At 38.9% G+C, this 18,081-nt stretch overlaps 1 protein-coding gene across 1 annotated transcript; it reads left to right on the top strand.

Annotated features, from left to right (window-relative positions):
• The first annotated feature begins 8,632 nt into the window (after positions 1–8,632).
• LOC121521775 (trace amine-associated receptor 1-like) lies at positions 8,633–9,634 on the top strand. The gene has a single exon (XM_041805940.1). It carries the CDS (start codon positions 8,633–8,635, stop codon positions 9,632–9,634), a length of 1,002 nt encoding a protein of 333 aa, XP_041661874.1.
• The last annotated feature ends 8,447 nt before the right edge of the window (positions 9,635–18,081 follow it).

The raw sequence follows: 18,081 nt of genomic DNA, 5'->3' as shown, positions 1-18,081 counted from the left end.
ATAAACAATTAATTTTGAAATAGGATGAGAATGACTTAACATTTGATCTGTTTTACAGAAATTTACTGTCATAACTGGTAAATATTCAAAAATTGGGTTAAGGTTGGCAGAAGTGCTGCAAAAACGACCAGATAAAGTGGTTAAAAAGGGGGCAAAAGTATCTAAAATTGCTTACAAATGACAAAAATAGTTCAAAAAGTGATGAAAGAAGAGTGGCATAAAGTGGATAAAACATGCAGAAAAAGTGGTTTAAATGGGTTAAAGAATGGCAAAAAAATTGGGTCAAGGAAGCAAAACGGGCAACAAGTGCATTAAAAGTGGCAAAAATACAGCAAAAATAGCTTGGGAAATTAATGTAAAGGTGTTCAAGAGTGACACACAAGGGAATGGTTAAAAAAATGGTTAAAAGTTGCAACTATTGTTGAAAAAATGTAATGAAAAGAAGTTAAAAAGTGGCAAAATGGGTGAAAAGTGGCAAAAAAAAAATTAATAAGAGTGGCACAAAGGGGATAAACATGCAGGAAAAGTGGTTTGAATGGGTTAAAGAATGGCAAAAAAATTGGGTTAAAGAAGCATAAAGGGGTTAAAATGAGATAATACTGGTGCTAAATCAAAATTGTGGAGGGCCCATTCTCTGGGATTTTCTGGGGCCCAGCCAACTCTGTTGTCAGGCCTGCCTCCCTGTGGCCTGCTGCATGATAGAAAATAGGGATAGATCTCACTGGTAATGCCTAAAAATGTCCTGTGTTTTGAAAGAAGATACAAATACTACTAGGGATGTCCCGATCAGATTTTTTCACTTCCGATACGATACCGATATTTCAGCCTTGAGTATCGGCTGATACCGATATTGGCCGATACAATATCAGCACAGATCATACATACTTTTATTACTGATTTTGTAGTATGGAATGTTAGAAAAGGCTTGATCAAGTGATATTACTCAGAGAACAAGTCAGCAACAGTAGGTAAGAGAAAAACTGACCCATTTATTATTAACCAATGGGTTACACAAATTTGGACCTTAAAGATAAGCACATTCTACAATCAAATAGAATAAATCAAAAATAAATTAGACAAGCCTGTCTATACTGTGTTTCTTTCTGTGAGCGTGAATGTGTGGGGACAGGGTGTGAAAAGCTGAAACGCTTATCTTCTTAAAAAAGAATCTCCACATCATGCTCGGTTTGCAGAAAGTGGAGATGGAGGAGTAGGAAGGGTTTGGTTAGGAATTTAGTAAACTGACTGATTATTATTTGTTTTCTGCTCTTGTTATTAGAGTGAGATGTTTATTTTGAAATTGGAGCTGTGGACTCTTAACTTTGAGTAGTTGGACAATAGAAAATATTGTGGGGTTTTTTCCCTGCCCTCAGTTGTTCCCACCATATACTGGCAGTAAAAAATAACTGAGGTCAACTTCATTTGTTACTTTGCACTTTAAAAGTATGATTTGTTTTTATTGGATTTATTGAGGTCATTTTTCAGGCTTGTCTAATTCATGTTTGATGTATTGTATTCAATTGTAGAATACACTTATGTTTAAAGTCAAACTTTATGTAACCCATTGGTTAAAAATAGGCTTGAGGTTCAATCAAGCATTTAAACCCGACATTACTCACCACCAGCAGGGGCTCGTCATCGATCTTTTCTGTTATAGCTAATGCCTTTTTGCCGTCCCGTGGAAGTTTATCACGCTTTCCAAATGTTTCGGACAGCGTCGGTTGTTTGAAGGAGCCAGAGCCTTGTTGTTTCTTCGTGGTCTTGTGAAAATCCTCATGTAGTTTTTGGTGATGCTTCTTCAAATGCCCGATGAGGTTGGTCATATTAAACTTCCCTGGTTCTTTGCCACCACGGTGAACTTGTGCATGACAAGTTTTGCACTCAGCTGCAACGTCTTTATCTGACTTTAACAAAAAATACTGCGACACGGCCGGCATCACCCTACTCCCTGCTACTGTGTTGGTGGTTAGCACCGGTTAGCACTCAAGCACGCTGTTGTTGTGATCACGTGGGCTCTGCATGCTGGATCCTGCGGCGCTGCTGAGTGAAAGTGCTGGAGCAGAGTCTAGAATAGACTGCTTGTATCGGAGTGCTTAAATCAGAGATTTTAGATGTAATCTGATATAATCCGATAGTTGTTTTTTGCTGATATCAGACCGATATCCGATATCAATATTGGATCGGGACACCTCTAAATACTGCTACAATAATATGTTAACCAGACCAAAAAATTTACTTAATTTTTGGGTATTTGAATGTCCGGCCCCTAGAGTTTCAGTCGAGACTAAATCTGGCCCTCTTGCAAAGGTACTTGATGACCCCTGATTTAGACCCAAAGAAATAAAGAAAAAACATGAATCAAATGGTTAAAAATGTTCAGGTCTCACTGTGATTTTTTGTAGGCTCTTAAATGGACCATAAGTTTTAAAACTAAACCAAAGTTAAGAAAACTAAACTTATGAAAAATAGAATTTAAAAACAACTAAAGATACAATTTGAAGTACCTGCCAGAGTATCTCTCTTGAATCATTTTTGCAGGTCCTAAGCCCAGATAAAGGATGGGGGTTGAAATTGTGACGTTATAAAAACAAGACTCGACAGAAGGAAGTTCCTTTTCAGTTCTAAACATATTCAGGGTCTTTTTTTTTTTTTACTCACTTTTTTCTCTCTTATGACGTTATTCCTCTCTCTGACAGCACCATTAATAAAAGACTCCAGAACACATATTTGACAGTTTTTGAACTGTCAAACTGCTCAGTCATGTTGTGGGGAGGTGGCCCATTTCTAATGTAGCCTACATAGCGAATTATTATGCTGCTATACTACCTGTGTATTTGATATGCTGATAACATAACTGAGCTACATCACAGATATCTTCATATGAACAATCTACATTAAGCTTATTTCAGTGATCAATATGAAAAAACGCTCAATGCATCTCCATGTCTCCTGATAGAGGTGGTTGAGATTGAGAGTGAGTCAGAGGCAGGGGCAGCATGCAGGGGCAGTGGAGACAGCTCTGTTGCTGAGGTGAGTGCTGAAAGGTGACAGGCAGTTTTTTCTGCAAAATTAGGTTAGTGCATGCTACATAGCCCGAAACAAGTTTAATTTCTAAAAATCAGATGCAAATAGAAAATAGATTAAATTAAATGGAGAATAAAGTGTCAAAAAAGTTGTCAGTGTCAGTCCTCTGTGTATTCCACCAGAACATAATAGTAGACACTAAGGCCCCGTCCACACGGAAACGAAAACGCTGTACTGCCGTTTCGTTTTGGAAAAGTTTTCTGTAAAGACGGGATCGTTTCAGGAAATATCTGCGTAAACACGGAACCACTGAAACGACTGAAAACGCTGTAGTACATATGCCAAGCCTATATGTGGCGCTGTAACGCCGCCACGAAAATGCACCAGAGTAGAAGAAGAATATCACAGAAAACTAACACAAACTTCAATTTAGTTGCCCTTCTGGTTGTTCTCTGCATCGGATTTAAGAACATATGGTGTGTGTATTTCGCGGTGGTGGTAAAGGAGCATTAGATTTTTCTGTAAAAGCCACAACAAGCTCTGTAGCTTCTGCAGCACAAACACAACCATGTAGTCCGCTATTATTGTTTTGGCCTAACCCGCGCAGGCGCCTTAAGGGCGCTATGCTGTGTGTGACGTAATCGTTTCAAGAAAGATGCGGATAACAGTCCACACAGAGACGAAACGGTATTCGTTTACGGATTTATGCACTCTGGAACCCGGTTTCAAAAAGTATCGTTTACAGTCACCCGAAACGCCGTTTCCGTGTGGATGAAACGCCGATCCAACAAAAAACTTTTGCGTATACAACTGAATTCGTTTCCGTGTGAACGGGGCCTAATTGCAGACCATGCTGGCTCCAAGGAAAAACAATGAAAGAGGGAGATAATTTTCAATCTAAAAACATGATAAAATGCACCAGAATGCGGGAAATTGCATCTTCTTCTTTCAAAATTTTGTTTGTTCAAATCCACATTCCTCTTATTCTAGAAAAGATTATTATTTAATATCCAAACAATTAGTGGGTATGACGGCTAGTGCATCTGTTGGTAACATTTTATTGTCAGATCATGCCCCTGTGGAAGTAGTGTTACATTTTGGGTCATCTGATGCTCCTAGGTCAAGAAATAGTCGGAAACTTAACTCCCTTGACGTGGAGAAAGCGTTCGAAAGGGTAGAGTGGAGGTATTTGTTTAGCATATTACACAGGTTTGGATTAGGCTCCTTGTTTATAAATTGGGTTAAACTACTGTACTGTAATCCCAGGGCCTCAGTGTTAACAAATGGGAAGATGTCCCCACTTTTTCCCCTGTTCAGGGGTACAAGGCAGGGATGTCCCCTGAGCCCACTAATCTTTCTCTGGCACTAGACCCTTTAGCAGCTGCAATCAGGAATAATGTAAATATTAGAGGCATTCATGCAGGAAAGACAGAACATAAATTACTGTTATTATGCCGATGATGTTTTGTTACTGACCAGAAATCCTGAAACAGCTGTGCTTCATATGTTAACATTGATTGATTCTTTCTCTCTTATCTCAGGGTACAGAATAAATCGGGGAAAGTCAGAAGCAATGCCATTGTCTAGGTTTTGCCCCCCTGACATTAGAAAAGATTGGAAATTTAGGTGGCTTACTTCAGGTATAGTCTATTTGGGCATCAAAGCTACCCCAGGTCTAAAAAACATAATGACAGAAAATCTCCTCCCCCTTATCCAGAAAATTGAAATCATTTTACAAAATTGGACCAAACTTGGGTTATCTTTGTTAGGTAAAATAAACATCCTAAAAATGATAACGGTGCCACAGATTAACTACATTACATACCTATTACCTTTGAATTTCCCTCCTTCACTACTGAAGAGGTTTAATAAGGCTATAGACAAGTTTTTACTATTTAATTTTGTTTTCTCATTATTTGTAACTTCGTTATTGCTGTTAATGTTCCAAAACACAATAAAAAGTGAATTACAAAAATATATATATATTACTACTGTTAGATACAGTAGTGTGGGATGCAGCACTGTTGAATCCAGTACTGTTGGAAACAGTACACAGTAAATTTACCTGAGTACATTTTACTCAAATTGAGTAAAATTTTACTCTGAAAGATATAACATTTGGATTTTACTCTGAAAGATATAACATTTGGCCCCAGTCTATTTGAGTGAAATTCACTCTGCTTGCAGAGTAATGATTTCAGAGTTGTTTTTACTCTAACAAGTGTTTTTATTTAACTCTAAATGATGATTTTGTACTCCACAATGAACAAAATAAAAACAACTCTATTGCAATTGTACTCACTACAGAGTAATTCCGACCATAGTTTATTCATTATAGAGCTGTTTTTTTCCTCAATGAACTCTTAGAAATTAAGATTAGCAGTATTTCATTGTTTATTTACACTTTTTCTTAAAAGGTTTATTTGCAGATTTTTATCGCAAATTACAGCAAAACACCACACCTCACTGTAAATTCATTTCCATCTTATTCCCTCTTGGTGGGGTGGAAACATGGTGAGGCAAAACATTGGCTTTGCTAAAGGTGGACTGTCATGGTGCCTGCCGGTGTCAACAGATGCACTGACAGTCTCACCCAGGGTCTCACCAAGTCATGGCAGAAGGTGAATATTCCTCTATTCCTCCCAGCATTGTGAGTATTCTCGCTACAATTCGCTGTCTTTCTCTCTGTTACGCTCCGACTCGTCTCCTCGACTGGGCGTGCGTCTTTCAAACTCTATAAACTCCGAAACTTTTTTGGGAGTTTTTTTTTTTTTTTTAGTTTTGTTGCTAACACACAAACTAACAAACAAACCCTGCTGATCACATAACCTCCTTGGCAGAGGTAGAAAACATTAAATGAATTATCTGAATTCAATTTTTAGCAACTGTTAAGATCAAGCTAATGTTTGATGGCAAAGAATTTACTCACTCTGTATGCCTGTGGTGTTCGTGTGTCATGTCAAACTCTAGCTAATCCAAATCTTACAGATGACCTCAAACTTACACTGCAAAATCCAACTAGTTAGCCTTACTTAAAAAAAAACAAACATGTAAACCAATTTATGACCCTACACTGTAAACCTGGATTTTGTTTCTACTTCAACTTTTTAGCAATCATTACTTATTCTTTTATGTTTTGTCAAAAAATGTTGACATTACTAAATCAAATTAGTGGTTTGTACTTTTCAGCTGAAAGATGCGATGATTATGTTCAGCTGAGATAACTATGTTTACTTCTTTAAGGGGAGAGGCTATTACAAAATTTTCATAAGACCATGTATGAGACTGTCAGTGCATCTGTTGGCAACAGCAGGCAATGTCTCCATCCTAATTTCCTCATGCCAATGCTTTGCCACATCATGCCTCCACCCCACCAGGGAGGGAGTAACAGACTGATCTGGATCATTGTCTAGATCCAGCAATGTTCTAAAGGGACTCTTCTTGATTGGGAGGGAGGGCTTTTCTAGTTTCATATTGTGGTGGGCCATGATGACGAACAGCTCCTGGACAAGTTCAATGACTCTGACAAGATCTCACACAGAAAGCATCACCAGCTAATATTTATTCGGCCCCACAGGTACACTCACATGCAGACAGGGTGGTCTGCAACATTGACCCCCTCACTCATGGTGTCACACTTCAAAAAACACTTCTCACTAAAAACAACCCATAACTAAACATGCATAATTTTTATAATGTTCATGTTCATTGCAAAATTGTTATTAATCATGTTTAGTCTATTAGTTGTTTTTAGGGAGAAGTGTTTTTTGAAGTATGACACCATGAGTGAGGGGGTCAATGTTGCAGACCACCCTGTCTGTATGTGACTGTATCTGTGGTTGAGAATAAATAGAAGCTGCTCATACTTTCTGTGCAAGCTCTTGCCAAAGCTATACAAGTTGGCTGGGAGCCGTACTTCATCACTGCTTAGTACAATATGAAGCTAAAAAGGCGCTCAAAAAACACAGAATTCCACCATTAGCCCTATCTTCCAATAGTGAAGAGTCATCTACTAACAATCAGGGATCCAGACTGTGATCCAGATCAGATTACTCCCTCCCTGGCAGAGTGGAGACATTGTGAGGCAAAGCATTGGCGTCACCACGAGTGGAAGTCATGATGGAAGCATTGCCTGCCGGTGCCAACAGATGCACTGACAGTCTCATACATGGTTTTTTGAAAATTTTTAAATAGCCCCTCCCCTTAAAGAACTAAAAGGATGGAGTTACACAAGGGGAAAAAAACTCACTGAAAAATCCCTGGATTATCAAAGGTTGAAGAGGAACCACCTGACTAGAAGCTGTAGTACACAGGTGTCTGAAGGTTCATCCCCAGGTGAGAAGATCTTGATTGCCAAGGATTATCTACAGCTGGGACACCTAACGAGCGGCAGCTGTGACGGTACATGAGTGATGGCAGCTGAGTTGATACTTATTGGGTGTGGTTAAGTTTAACTCCAGCAGAATTTACTCTGTGTTTTACTCCAACTCTCCTTCTGGCTGGTGATAAATATACTCAATAAAGAGTAAATTTTACTATTTTTGAGTAAAACACTTTTTGCTCTGGAAAAATTACTCCCCAGATTTTCCTGTGAACTCTTAGATCCAGTCCTGTCAGATACTGCTCTCTTTGATCCAGTACTGTTTGATCCAATACTGTTAGATTCAGTTCAGTATCTACGAGTAGTGCATCTAACAGTACTGGATCTGATTGTACTGTTTTTAAGAGTAGTGTATCCAATATAAGGCAACAGTACTGTATCTGGTACAACTGTATCAAGGAGTACCATAAGATACTTTACTGCAGGGGTGTCAAACTCATATTGAGTCCGGGACCAAATTTTCTACGATGAAAAGTCCTGAGGGCTGGACTATTTGGGCCAGGATTGTGAAAGTCAATCGTGGATTCTGAATTTAGGCCTTACATCAGAGCTTAACAAGCTCAACATTTAAACATAAACTGTCAACCCTTATTTTGAACATTAGTAGAATATGAAAAAATATAAATAACACTGATAATACATCATTCTGAGATGAAAAAAGTAAGGATAATAAGTTTAAAAGCTCAAAGTCTGACAAAAAAGTCAAACTTATTAGTTCAAAAGGTCAAAACATGAAATTTAAAGGCAAAATACTGTTTCTAAAATGCAAATCACTGAGAAAGAAAGTCAAAATCACAAGTTTTAAGGTAAAAATATAACTTCTATCATACTTTGGCTGTGGAGTAACTTCATACTTCCTGTAGGAGTGTAATCACCATGCAGATGTAGTTTTAGTTTTTTCTTTTCAGAAGTTTGAGCATAGTTGTCGTTTCCATCTTATGCAAATAGACTTGAGCTGATTGGACAGTGGTCCTGATGATGAGGGAGGTGTTGATAAGTATAGTGGTTGTGCTCAGAGTTACAGGGTCAGGGTTAGATGTGACACTGATTCACTCCAGTGCATGGACAACATGAAGGTTTGATCTGAGAGACAAACAGGTTCATTCAGGTCATTTGAACTGACATTGCTGACGTTGTTTCTGCTGCTTTGAAATGTCTCTGTCTTTCTAATGCTTGTCTCTGATTCACTCATAAATGAACTGGACTGGATTGTAGGACTTTCCAAACATGGGACCAGGTTTCTCCAACAACAGGACTGTCATAGTTGTGGACATCCATCCCTGCTATGAAATCTCTGATTTCAGCTACATCCTGACAAAAAGCCCATCCATAATCTGTGTGCTGTTATATCTGTTCCTGTTTTTGTTGTCTTTAGTCACAGTGTGTGGAAACCTTCTTGTCATGATCTCCATCATGTACTTCACTCAGCTGCACTCTCCTACTAACTATCTGATCCTCTCTCTGGCTGTGGCCGACCTTCTTGTAGGGGTGCTGGTTTTTCCTCTCAGCATGGCGTTTTCTCTCAGCTCCTGTCTCTATCAGGAGGATTTATTTTGTAAAGTCCATAACAGTTTTGACGTGTTTCTCAGCACATGCTCTATTCTGAACCTCTGTTGTATTTCCATTGATAGATATTATGCAGTGTGTCAGCCCCTGACCTATAAAGCTAAAATCAACCATCATGTTACTGTGTTCATGATCCTGATCAGCTGGGGGGGTTCAGCTGTCATCGGGATCGGGGTCTTCATCGCTTGGCTTTCCAACACGTGTGTAGACGGCTGTTTTCTAGACATGCTTATGGTGAACACAGTAGGACCTGTTTTTTCATTTTACCTCCCAGTGATAATACTGCTCTGTGTCTACTTGAAGGTTTTCCTGGTGGCGCTGAAACAGGCTCGCAGAATCCAGAACAAAACATGTCAGAGCACCAAGTCTGGAGCCACGGTCAGTAAGAGTGAGAGAAAGGCCACCAAGACTTTAGCCATAGTTTTAGGAGTTTTCCTCCTGTGTTGGACTCCTTTCTTCCTCTGCATCACCTTTTCTCCTTTCAGTCAGAATCCAGCTCCAGTTCCTGTGGTTGAAACTCTGAACTGGCTCACACTGGTCAACTCAATGCTCAATCCTTTCATTTATGCTTTCTTTTACAGCTGGTTCAGGACGGCCTTTATGATGATTGTTACTGGGAAAATATTTCAGGGTGATTTAACAAACACCAAACTGCTGAGATAGACTCTGAGAGTGATGATGATGAATCTGTGACATTACAGCTCATTGTCAGAATATGCTTACTTTACTGTCCTCCATCAGAGCATCACATCATCTTTGATTGATAATTCTGCTTTTGTCATCCTCATTCAGCTTAGAGTGTCACCAGACTGCAGGCATGTCTGCTGCTTTGCCTTCATCTCAAATATTCTCATGCTTGAACATGCTTTGAAATGATACAGAGTGAAATACCTGCAGCTTTTCATGAGCATAAATTTCATCTTGGTTTCAGCACTAACACCTTATACTGGTATCAGCATCAGTGCATCCATACTCCAGGCCACCCCTGCATCAGTCACTGCCATGGTTGGGACAAAACAGTCTGACTATGTCACTGATGATTCTGCATCTGATGACAGAACATGATCCATGATTTCATACTTACTGTTGCTTTTTTCTACATTTCTTGCCATGGCTGGACCAGTATCATGTATTTACTTTAGGATTTATGATGACATTACACTGTGTTCTTCATTATTATGCAGACACTGTTGTTGTTCATTTTTATTAAAAGGTCTAATGGGCCATTCTGCAAATTCAGACTTGGAATGTTTTTTTTTGTTTGTTTGTTTTGTTTGTTTCTGTTTTTTTTTTAACTTGTATGCCATTTCATATTTTTTTCTTCTACCATACATTTGTTGCACTACATCTAAGGTATACATATTAAGTAAAGGTGTACACAACACTTTTTGTTTTTTCAAACTATCTCTTAATAACTTCCCTTTCCTCAGATTTGTCACTACTGCAACACAGACTTCTATTCAGAATAAACATCAGAATAAACATTGGTCCATGCCCCCCTGTACAGACTATTTTTCTATGTATTTATAAGCTTTTTCACAGCAAAATAGATTTGAGTCAATTTTTTAACACATTTATAACTGTGATTTTTAAGATTTATTCAAATCTACATATCATCTTTCTTTGTAAAATTTGTAGATTTGATAATATTGGCTTCAGAATTTTTGATAGTTGAAATTAGACGTACACCTAAACAGTCATTACCAACAATGTTGTCTGAGAATGAGAGATATTTTATTTTTGACACAATAACCTGTGTTTCAGTAGTGACTGTACTGTTGCAGGAGTGACCATGATTTCTAGATTGAAAGGCTAGATTATTGTACCTTCATTATTTTTAACTTAATTTCAGTGATAACATCATTTTTCAAACAAGTGGACCCAGTACCATCCTGTTTGGCTCTCAGCATCAAGGGTTGGAACGGAGGGATAAGATCACCTGAGTGCATGACAGGTGCAGCCCACTGCTCCCCAGAAAAGGGTCAAATGCATATGAACAATTTCACACACGCATGTCAATCAATCTTTTTTTTTTTTTTTTGCTTCATGCAGATTTATAACAGAAGTCATCTCAAGACACTTTACAAGGAAGGCAGGTCTGAACCGTCCTCTCTGATGTGGCCTTTTATGATAAACCAGTGTTAATCATTAATATTATAATAAAGACTATATCCTATAATAATAGACCAATGTTAATTATTAATATTATAATAAAGACTATATCCTATAATAATAGACCAGTGTTAATCATTAATATAACAATAAAGACTATATCCTATAATAATAGACCAGTGTTAATTATTAATATTATAATAAAGACTATATCCTATAATAATAGACCAGTGTTAATCATTAATATAACAATAAAGACTATATCCTATAATAATAGACCAGTGTTAATTATTAATATAATAATAAAGAATATATCATATAATAATAGACCAGTGTTAATCATTAATATTATAAAAACAACTATAACCTATTATTATAATAAAAGACCAGTTTTGATCATTAATAATGTATTAATGATTACTGTTAGATCCAGTACTTTCAGATGCAGTTCTGTATCTAAGAGTACTGTATCTAACAGTACTGGATGAGAAGAGTTCTGTTTCCAACAGTGCTGCATCTAATAGTACTGTATGCAACAGTAGTGTATCTAAGAGTTCTGTATATAACAGTACTGTCTCAAACAGTTACGTATCTAACAGTAGAGTATCTAACAGTACTGTATCTAACAGCACTGTATCTACCTGTTCAGTATCTAACAGTACTCATCTAACAGTACTGTATCTAACAGTACTGTATCTAAGAGTACTATTTTCAACAGTACTGGATCTAACAGTGCTGCATCCAGGTCTTGACATTTACACCCGCCAACTAGCCAATTGCAGGTGGATTTCGGCCATGGTGGGTAGCAGCATGACTCTAACTAGCCACGATGGCGGGTTGAATTTATCAGTGTCACAACTTCTGCTTCACTCAGAAAGTGCTTGTCAGTTAGTCATTATGATTTAGGCTCGTTACAGAGAGGCTGTTCGGCACATAAAAGCTCAAATTTCCCTCCAAAATAACTGAAAAGTGTCTGGTCTCTTCATCCATTCGTGTGTATTTTATGCAGGGCCAAGGGCTTTGATGCTGTATGACACACAAACACGGCACTCACAGACATATACGGACACACACTCGCACTGACGTGTTGGTTAGACTGAAGGCTTCTATCTGTTTAGGGAAAATGTTTCAGAATTTGCAGGATAAACTCAGACCTGAACTTTCTCTTTCTGCTTTAAAGTGCCTCTCTGCCCTTGTGCATCAGTGCAGATTATGTGTGTGTGCTCTCCAGCTGTGTGTCTCTGTCGCTCATCCGAGCCAGGGCGGGCAGTGTGTCTAAATATTGTTTAATTAATACTCCATCTATATTCTCTGTTTGTTGAGGGTGATCTAAATGATAAAAACCTCTGCAAAGGTCCGCATACTTTAAATGTTATTGAAAGTTTTAAACCTTTGTATATTCAAGGTTAATTATAAATTTGCCATAAATCGATAATTAACAGTTATAAAAGACGAGAGAAACTCTGAAACTTTAAATCAGTTCACTGAGGCAGTGAGAAACAGAGACAGAAGGATAAAAGTCTGTAACTGATCACTTAGGAGTCAAACAGAATTCAACTAAACAGTGATTTTTTTTCTTCTTATATTATATAGGTCATCTATTATTTAAAGACATATTTTAATTAGTATTAGACACACGTATGAAAACATTTTCTCCATACAGTACAGAGCAGAGTGTCACGTTCAGGGAAAAAACTCAAACGGGAGGACCCAAATGCAGATAAAACAAAACTGGTTTAATTAACAAACAAAAGAACTACTTACAACTAAAACACTGGAGTCAAAATCAAAGAAACAAAACAAAATCCACAGGAGCACGAGGGAAGCACGAGGAGTAACTGACACGAGGAAGACATCAACAAATGAACCGACACAGGGAGACAGAGAGCTTAAATGCACAGGGAGTGATTAACAACGGAGGACAGGTGTGGACAATCAGACACAGGTGGAACTGGTGAAGGTAATCACAGTGGAGGGAAACTCAGGCAAGAAGCAAAACTGGAATCACACACAAGGGAAGGCAACTACAAAGTAAAACAGGAAACATGGAACCTAACACAAGAAGCACATGAGGACTGAATGACAAAACTAAACACTAGAAGCTGAACAAAGGAAACACAGGAGGATACAAAGAACCAAACACAAGGAGGGAAACCAAAACACAGGGAGGAAAACTGAACATGAAACACAGGGAATGTAAAACTAAACATGAGACACAGGAATTAACTAAACATGAAACACAGGGAATGTAATACTAACATGAAGCAGGGAATTACAAAACATGAAACACGAGGAGTTAAACTAGACAATGAAACAAGGAATAACTAGACATAAAATACAAGGAGTAACTAAACATAAAACACAGGGAATAACCTAAACATGAAGCACATAAAACACAGAAACACAAGGGCTAAAGAAAACTTCTAATAAACTCAAAACCTAATACAAGGTCAAACTAGAAATCACAGAATTCACAAAGGATAACCCTAGGAAAACTCAGAAACATAATAAATCAAAACCTGGATCATGACACAGAGGACAGGAGAAGTTGGACACTTGGTGAAGATTTGTCAGAGTGAAAATTAGAAATGTTCTTGTAATCTGCTCTAGTTTTTTCTAATAAACAGCAGGTTAACAGTATTTAAATTTTAGCATAAACTTGATATCCATAAGAAACTAAAAATCTAAGAGTTTTGACTCTTAGATGACTCTAACAGTCTGACCCATATCTCAGTAGTGTGCTGTTTCATATGTACAGGGAGAAGTGCTTTATTAAGAGGAGAGCTGACATTGATCATACTGGTGAGGGAAAAAAGAGCACGTGTGTCATATCATGCCCTTTGTACCAAATTTGGCATCTAGCTCAGAGTTACCAAACACCAAAGTTGTGGCCAGTGGAAATACTGAGTGGCTAGTAAGTTTGCAGAACCACTAGCCACCATGGCTGGTAAGCAAAAACCTAATGTCAAGCCCTGGCAGCATCCCACAGTACTGTATCTAACAGTACTGTATCTAACAGTACTGGATCTAACAGTACTGGATCAAACAGTACTGGATCTAACAGTACTGTATCTAACAGTTCTGGATCAAACAGTACTGGATCTAACAGTACTGGATCAAACAGTACTGGATCTAACAGTACTGGATCAAACAGTACTGGATCTGACAGTACTGGATCTAACAGTACTGTATTGTGGTAGAAATTTTTCTCTGTTGCTGCTGGTGAACAAAAGAAATATTAGACAGTCTGCCGGCCGACAAAAAAGGTTTATTATTATAAGGTAAATCACATGTACAGCGGTCAGTAAGCATTAAGACAGACAGACAGACAGAGAGAGAGACAGAGAGAGAGAGACAGAGTCCAGGCAGTAGACTGTCCGAGAGAGAATGAGCCTCCCCAAGACAAGGGACAAGGACCTTTATGCTTGCTATGTCCCCTCCCCAGGATGTGTTTGAGCTACACCTCTCTCTGCGCCCACTCCACATCTGCACGGGGGGGGGGGGGGGGGGGGTTCTGGAGATCCCACAAAGGGACAGAAGGTTCACACCTGGAAGAGGGTTTCACACCTACACAGGAAAACCTGGCCCAGCCAGCCTTTGTTGTTCTCTTTACGTATGCAGTAAGGTCCACACCTGTGGTTTCCTCTATGTCTTTGAGAGGATATGCGTCAGAGGCAAAGAGAGAAGGTATTGGGGTTATGCGCAACCAACTTCCGCATTCGGCAAAACAAGATGAAGCACTTCCTTCCGGTTCAGGTCACTGGCAGAGCCCTGTGGCAGGAGACCGGGACAAAGCACCTGTAGAAATATTAAATGTCTACAATGTCTTTGTTTTACACAAGATGTCTTCAAGAGCTACCAAAGATGATCATATCTGATGTCCATCGCATTTGCTGGGCGACATCTAAAACTCCTGCCACGAAAATGGACAAGGGTTTTAAGCTGTATGCTTCATCTTACATATGTGACTACGAGGGTACGTAATGTGTCTATTTGCTAACGTTAGCTTCGTAACTTTTATTTATGATAAAACACAAGATACTGTGACCTAAAAGTAGTAAATAGTGCGAATGTTGTATGTCTGTAGATAGCCGACAACAAGCAGCTAGTCTTAGCTGATAGAATTAGATCCAAAACATGCTCTCCTCTAATGTTATATTTGTGCAAGCTAACTTTGTCTCATCACAGCAGATTAATGAGTATTATAAAATTCTATTCATTAACAACGATTATTATTGAACAGCTGTATTAAAAACATAAGACCCAGGGAAAATCCTTTTAATCAAAAATGAAGCACATTAAAGTGCTGATTTCTTAAAACAATCCACTGTTCACTGAAAAGATCATGACCTTAAACCCTCGTTGAAATGTGTATTTTAAATATGGTATTAATTATTGCCTTGTATTAAAGACTGTCCTTTATGTTTTCAGACCTGCCAAGGGTTGCCCTCCTCCCTGTGCCCTCTTCTCCCCGGGCTGCCCGCACTGGTCCAGTTAAAACTGGAGGCCTGGTTCAGGTCCTGGACCACAGCAGATGGCCAGAGCCCATGAGAGCTGCCATTGATGACCTTTTAATTAAGCATCATGGTGCTAAGGATTCACTGAAGCGAGTGGACAAAGACTATGCCGCTTTGGTGCTCAGGTCATGCACAGACCCCAACAGCCTTCTCCATCTGACCACACGCCAGCATATCTCCAGATATGTGAAACATCTGGCAAAACGGCAGAACACCAGCTCCTCCCTCAACACCAGCCCAGCCAAAGTTTTAGAGACACAGCAGCTTTGGCAGAGTTTGACCACAGGCAGCCAGACAGTCAGTGTGCCTGTCACAACCCTTCCTCCAGCTGTGGTCAACCCTCCACCTGTGACTCCCCCCCAGGAGGAGTCAATGACCCGGGCCACAGTAGAGAAGATTGTGACAGAGATAATGGAGAAACAGCAGCAACACCAGCAACAACAGCAACAACAGCAACAGCAGCAACAACAGCAACAACAGCAACAGCAGCAGCAACAACAGCAACAGCAGCAACAGCAGCAACAGCAGCAGGCAAAGAAGACTACAAGGAACTGTTTGGCTTGTGGTCAGCCAAAATCCAGATATCTTGGAGATGGTTCGTCTGTTCATTTCTTTTACCAGTCCACAGATGTGAAGTACTTTTACTGCTCCACAAAGGTCTTTCAGACCGACCAGAATGAAGGCCTGAACAACCCCAGGATGCCTTTTGAGGATTTTGCGGCTTCTCCTTTTTTTGAGCGGGAGCTGGAGGCTGCGAAAAAGAGGGGGTTGGAGTGGAGAAGGGTGGCAGAGGAGAGGGCAAAGAGGAAGTCTGCAGTGCAGATGCCAACTGGTCGTTTGTGCCGGTTCTGTCACCTGCCTCTAAAGCAGGGTCCAGACAGCCCTCATATTCATACATACTTCCCAGGGGTGCCAGGGAAGTACATCTACTGTCCCTCCCCAGTGTTCTCTTTATACAAGGAACAGGGCATGGTCAAGGAGATGACCTGGGGGGAATTTCAGCAGTCTACCTTCTATGACACTGAAAGAGACAGATGGGCTGCTGAAAAGAGAAAGTGACTGTTTTTGCATGTATGTATATAGATTTAAATCTAAGTTTTACTGTGTATTTTTCTGACTGTTCATTTGTTGTGTATATCATGTTTGATTTGAAGACAGAAAGATTCAGAATCCAGCAGTGTTTTAGCAACACATCTTTATTTCATGTTGTGTTATAAAAGATGAAAATCAGTTTTAAAACACACATAAAAAGAGCATAACTGTACAACAGTTGTCAGACGGCAGCATACAGGATTAAAAATGTGCATTAACAGCGTTCAGTCTTTGCCAGAGTGGGACAAACAGTCCTCTCATCCCTTTTGACGACTTTGGTTTTCCTTTGGTTGTCTTCTACCTTTGTCCTGAGGGAAGGGGGCAGAGGGGGTCAAGCAGCAACCGTGTGGGGTCATTTTCATCCCAGATACAGCCAAAAAAAGAACAGAAAAATGGTTGTTTTGAAAAACAAATAAAAATTGCATATATTGCCAAATACAGTACTTCATAATATTTTTTTCAACTAGACTTTTTTAGCTTTCTGTGTGGAATTATCATTTTAAATCATTGTGTGTGCTGAAATATTTTGAACCCTTACTGTTTCACTGTCTTTATTTGATATTGGCATTAAAAAGTATCTCACTAAATCCATTCATGGACTGTATTTTAAGTCATTTTTCTATTTGATTTAAATTTTAAACATTTTAATATTATATTTTTAAAAATATAATACAGACAGTTAAACACTGACCAAGGTCATTTATCTGCATTAATTAGGTCATTTACATTGTGTATTTCATCTCACTGATTAATAATGAAATACATTATTTTAATTGGGTTTTTAATGTTGAACTTTTACACACTTTGTGATACTTTAAGTGTGTGACTCTTGACTAAGGAACAGAAATATAACTGTGGTAATGAAAAATGTTAACTAACTACTCCATTGCATGTAAGTGCTGGGGAATTATAATTTTTCTCAATCTATCTTTAAGGGATATTTAAAGAACATTTAATCATATCTAAGGGATCCTATGACTCCTTTAATTTTTGATATACATTTTGGTAAAAAGTGTATCATTTTTTGCCGTGTTTGTTATCATAATTAACATATTAACTTTGATGAATAGCGTTATTGTCATCATAGTATTGTTTTTTTTCATCTCACCCCACGAGATCAAAAACAAATCCCAACATGAGTGGACGCATTTCTCTTCAAATGTTGCAGAGTAACCGTTTTGTATCGTGCATGCAATTCAGCAAATCTTCCTGGTGCAAGCATGAGGAATTATTTCTGGTGAGACCTGGATTCGAACTCGCGCTTGTCAGCAAAGCATGCTCTTTCCTGATTTCGTCTTCTTCGGCTATCCGCGGCTGGCCTCCGCGTGACAGGCGGAGATACTGTCCACTATACTAACGAGGACTCACGCAAACTGTGTTGCTCGTTGC

Source organism: Cheilinus undulatus, linkage group 14, assembly GCF_018320785.1.
Source record: "Cheilinus undulatus linkage group 14, ASM1832078v1, whole genome shotgun sequence".
Taxonomy (NCBI): domain Eukaryota; kingdom Metazoa; phylum Chordata; class Actinopteri; order Labriformes; family Labridae; genus Cheilinus; species Cheilinus undulatus.
The sequence above is the reverse complement of the archived record's forward strand: the minus strand, read 5'-3'. Positions and strand labels throughout refer to the sequence as shown.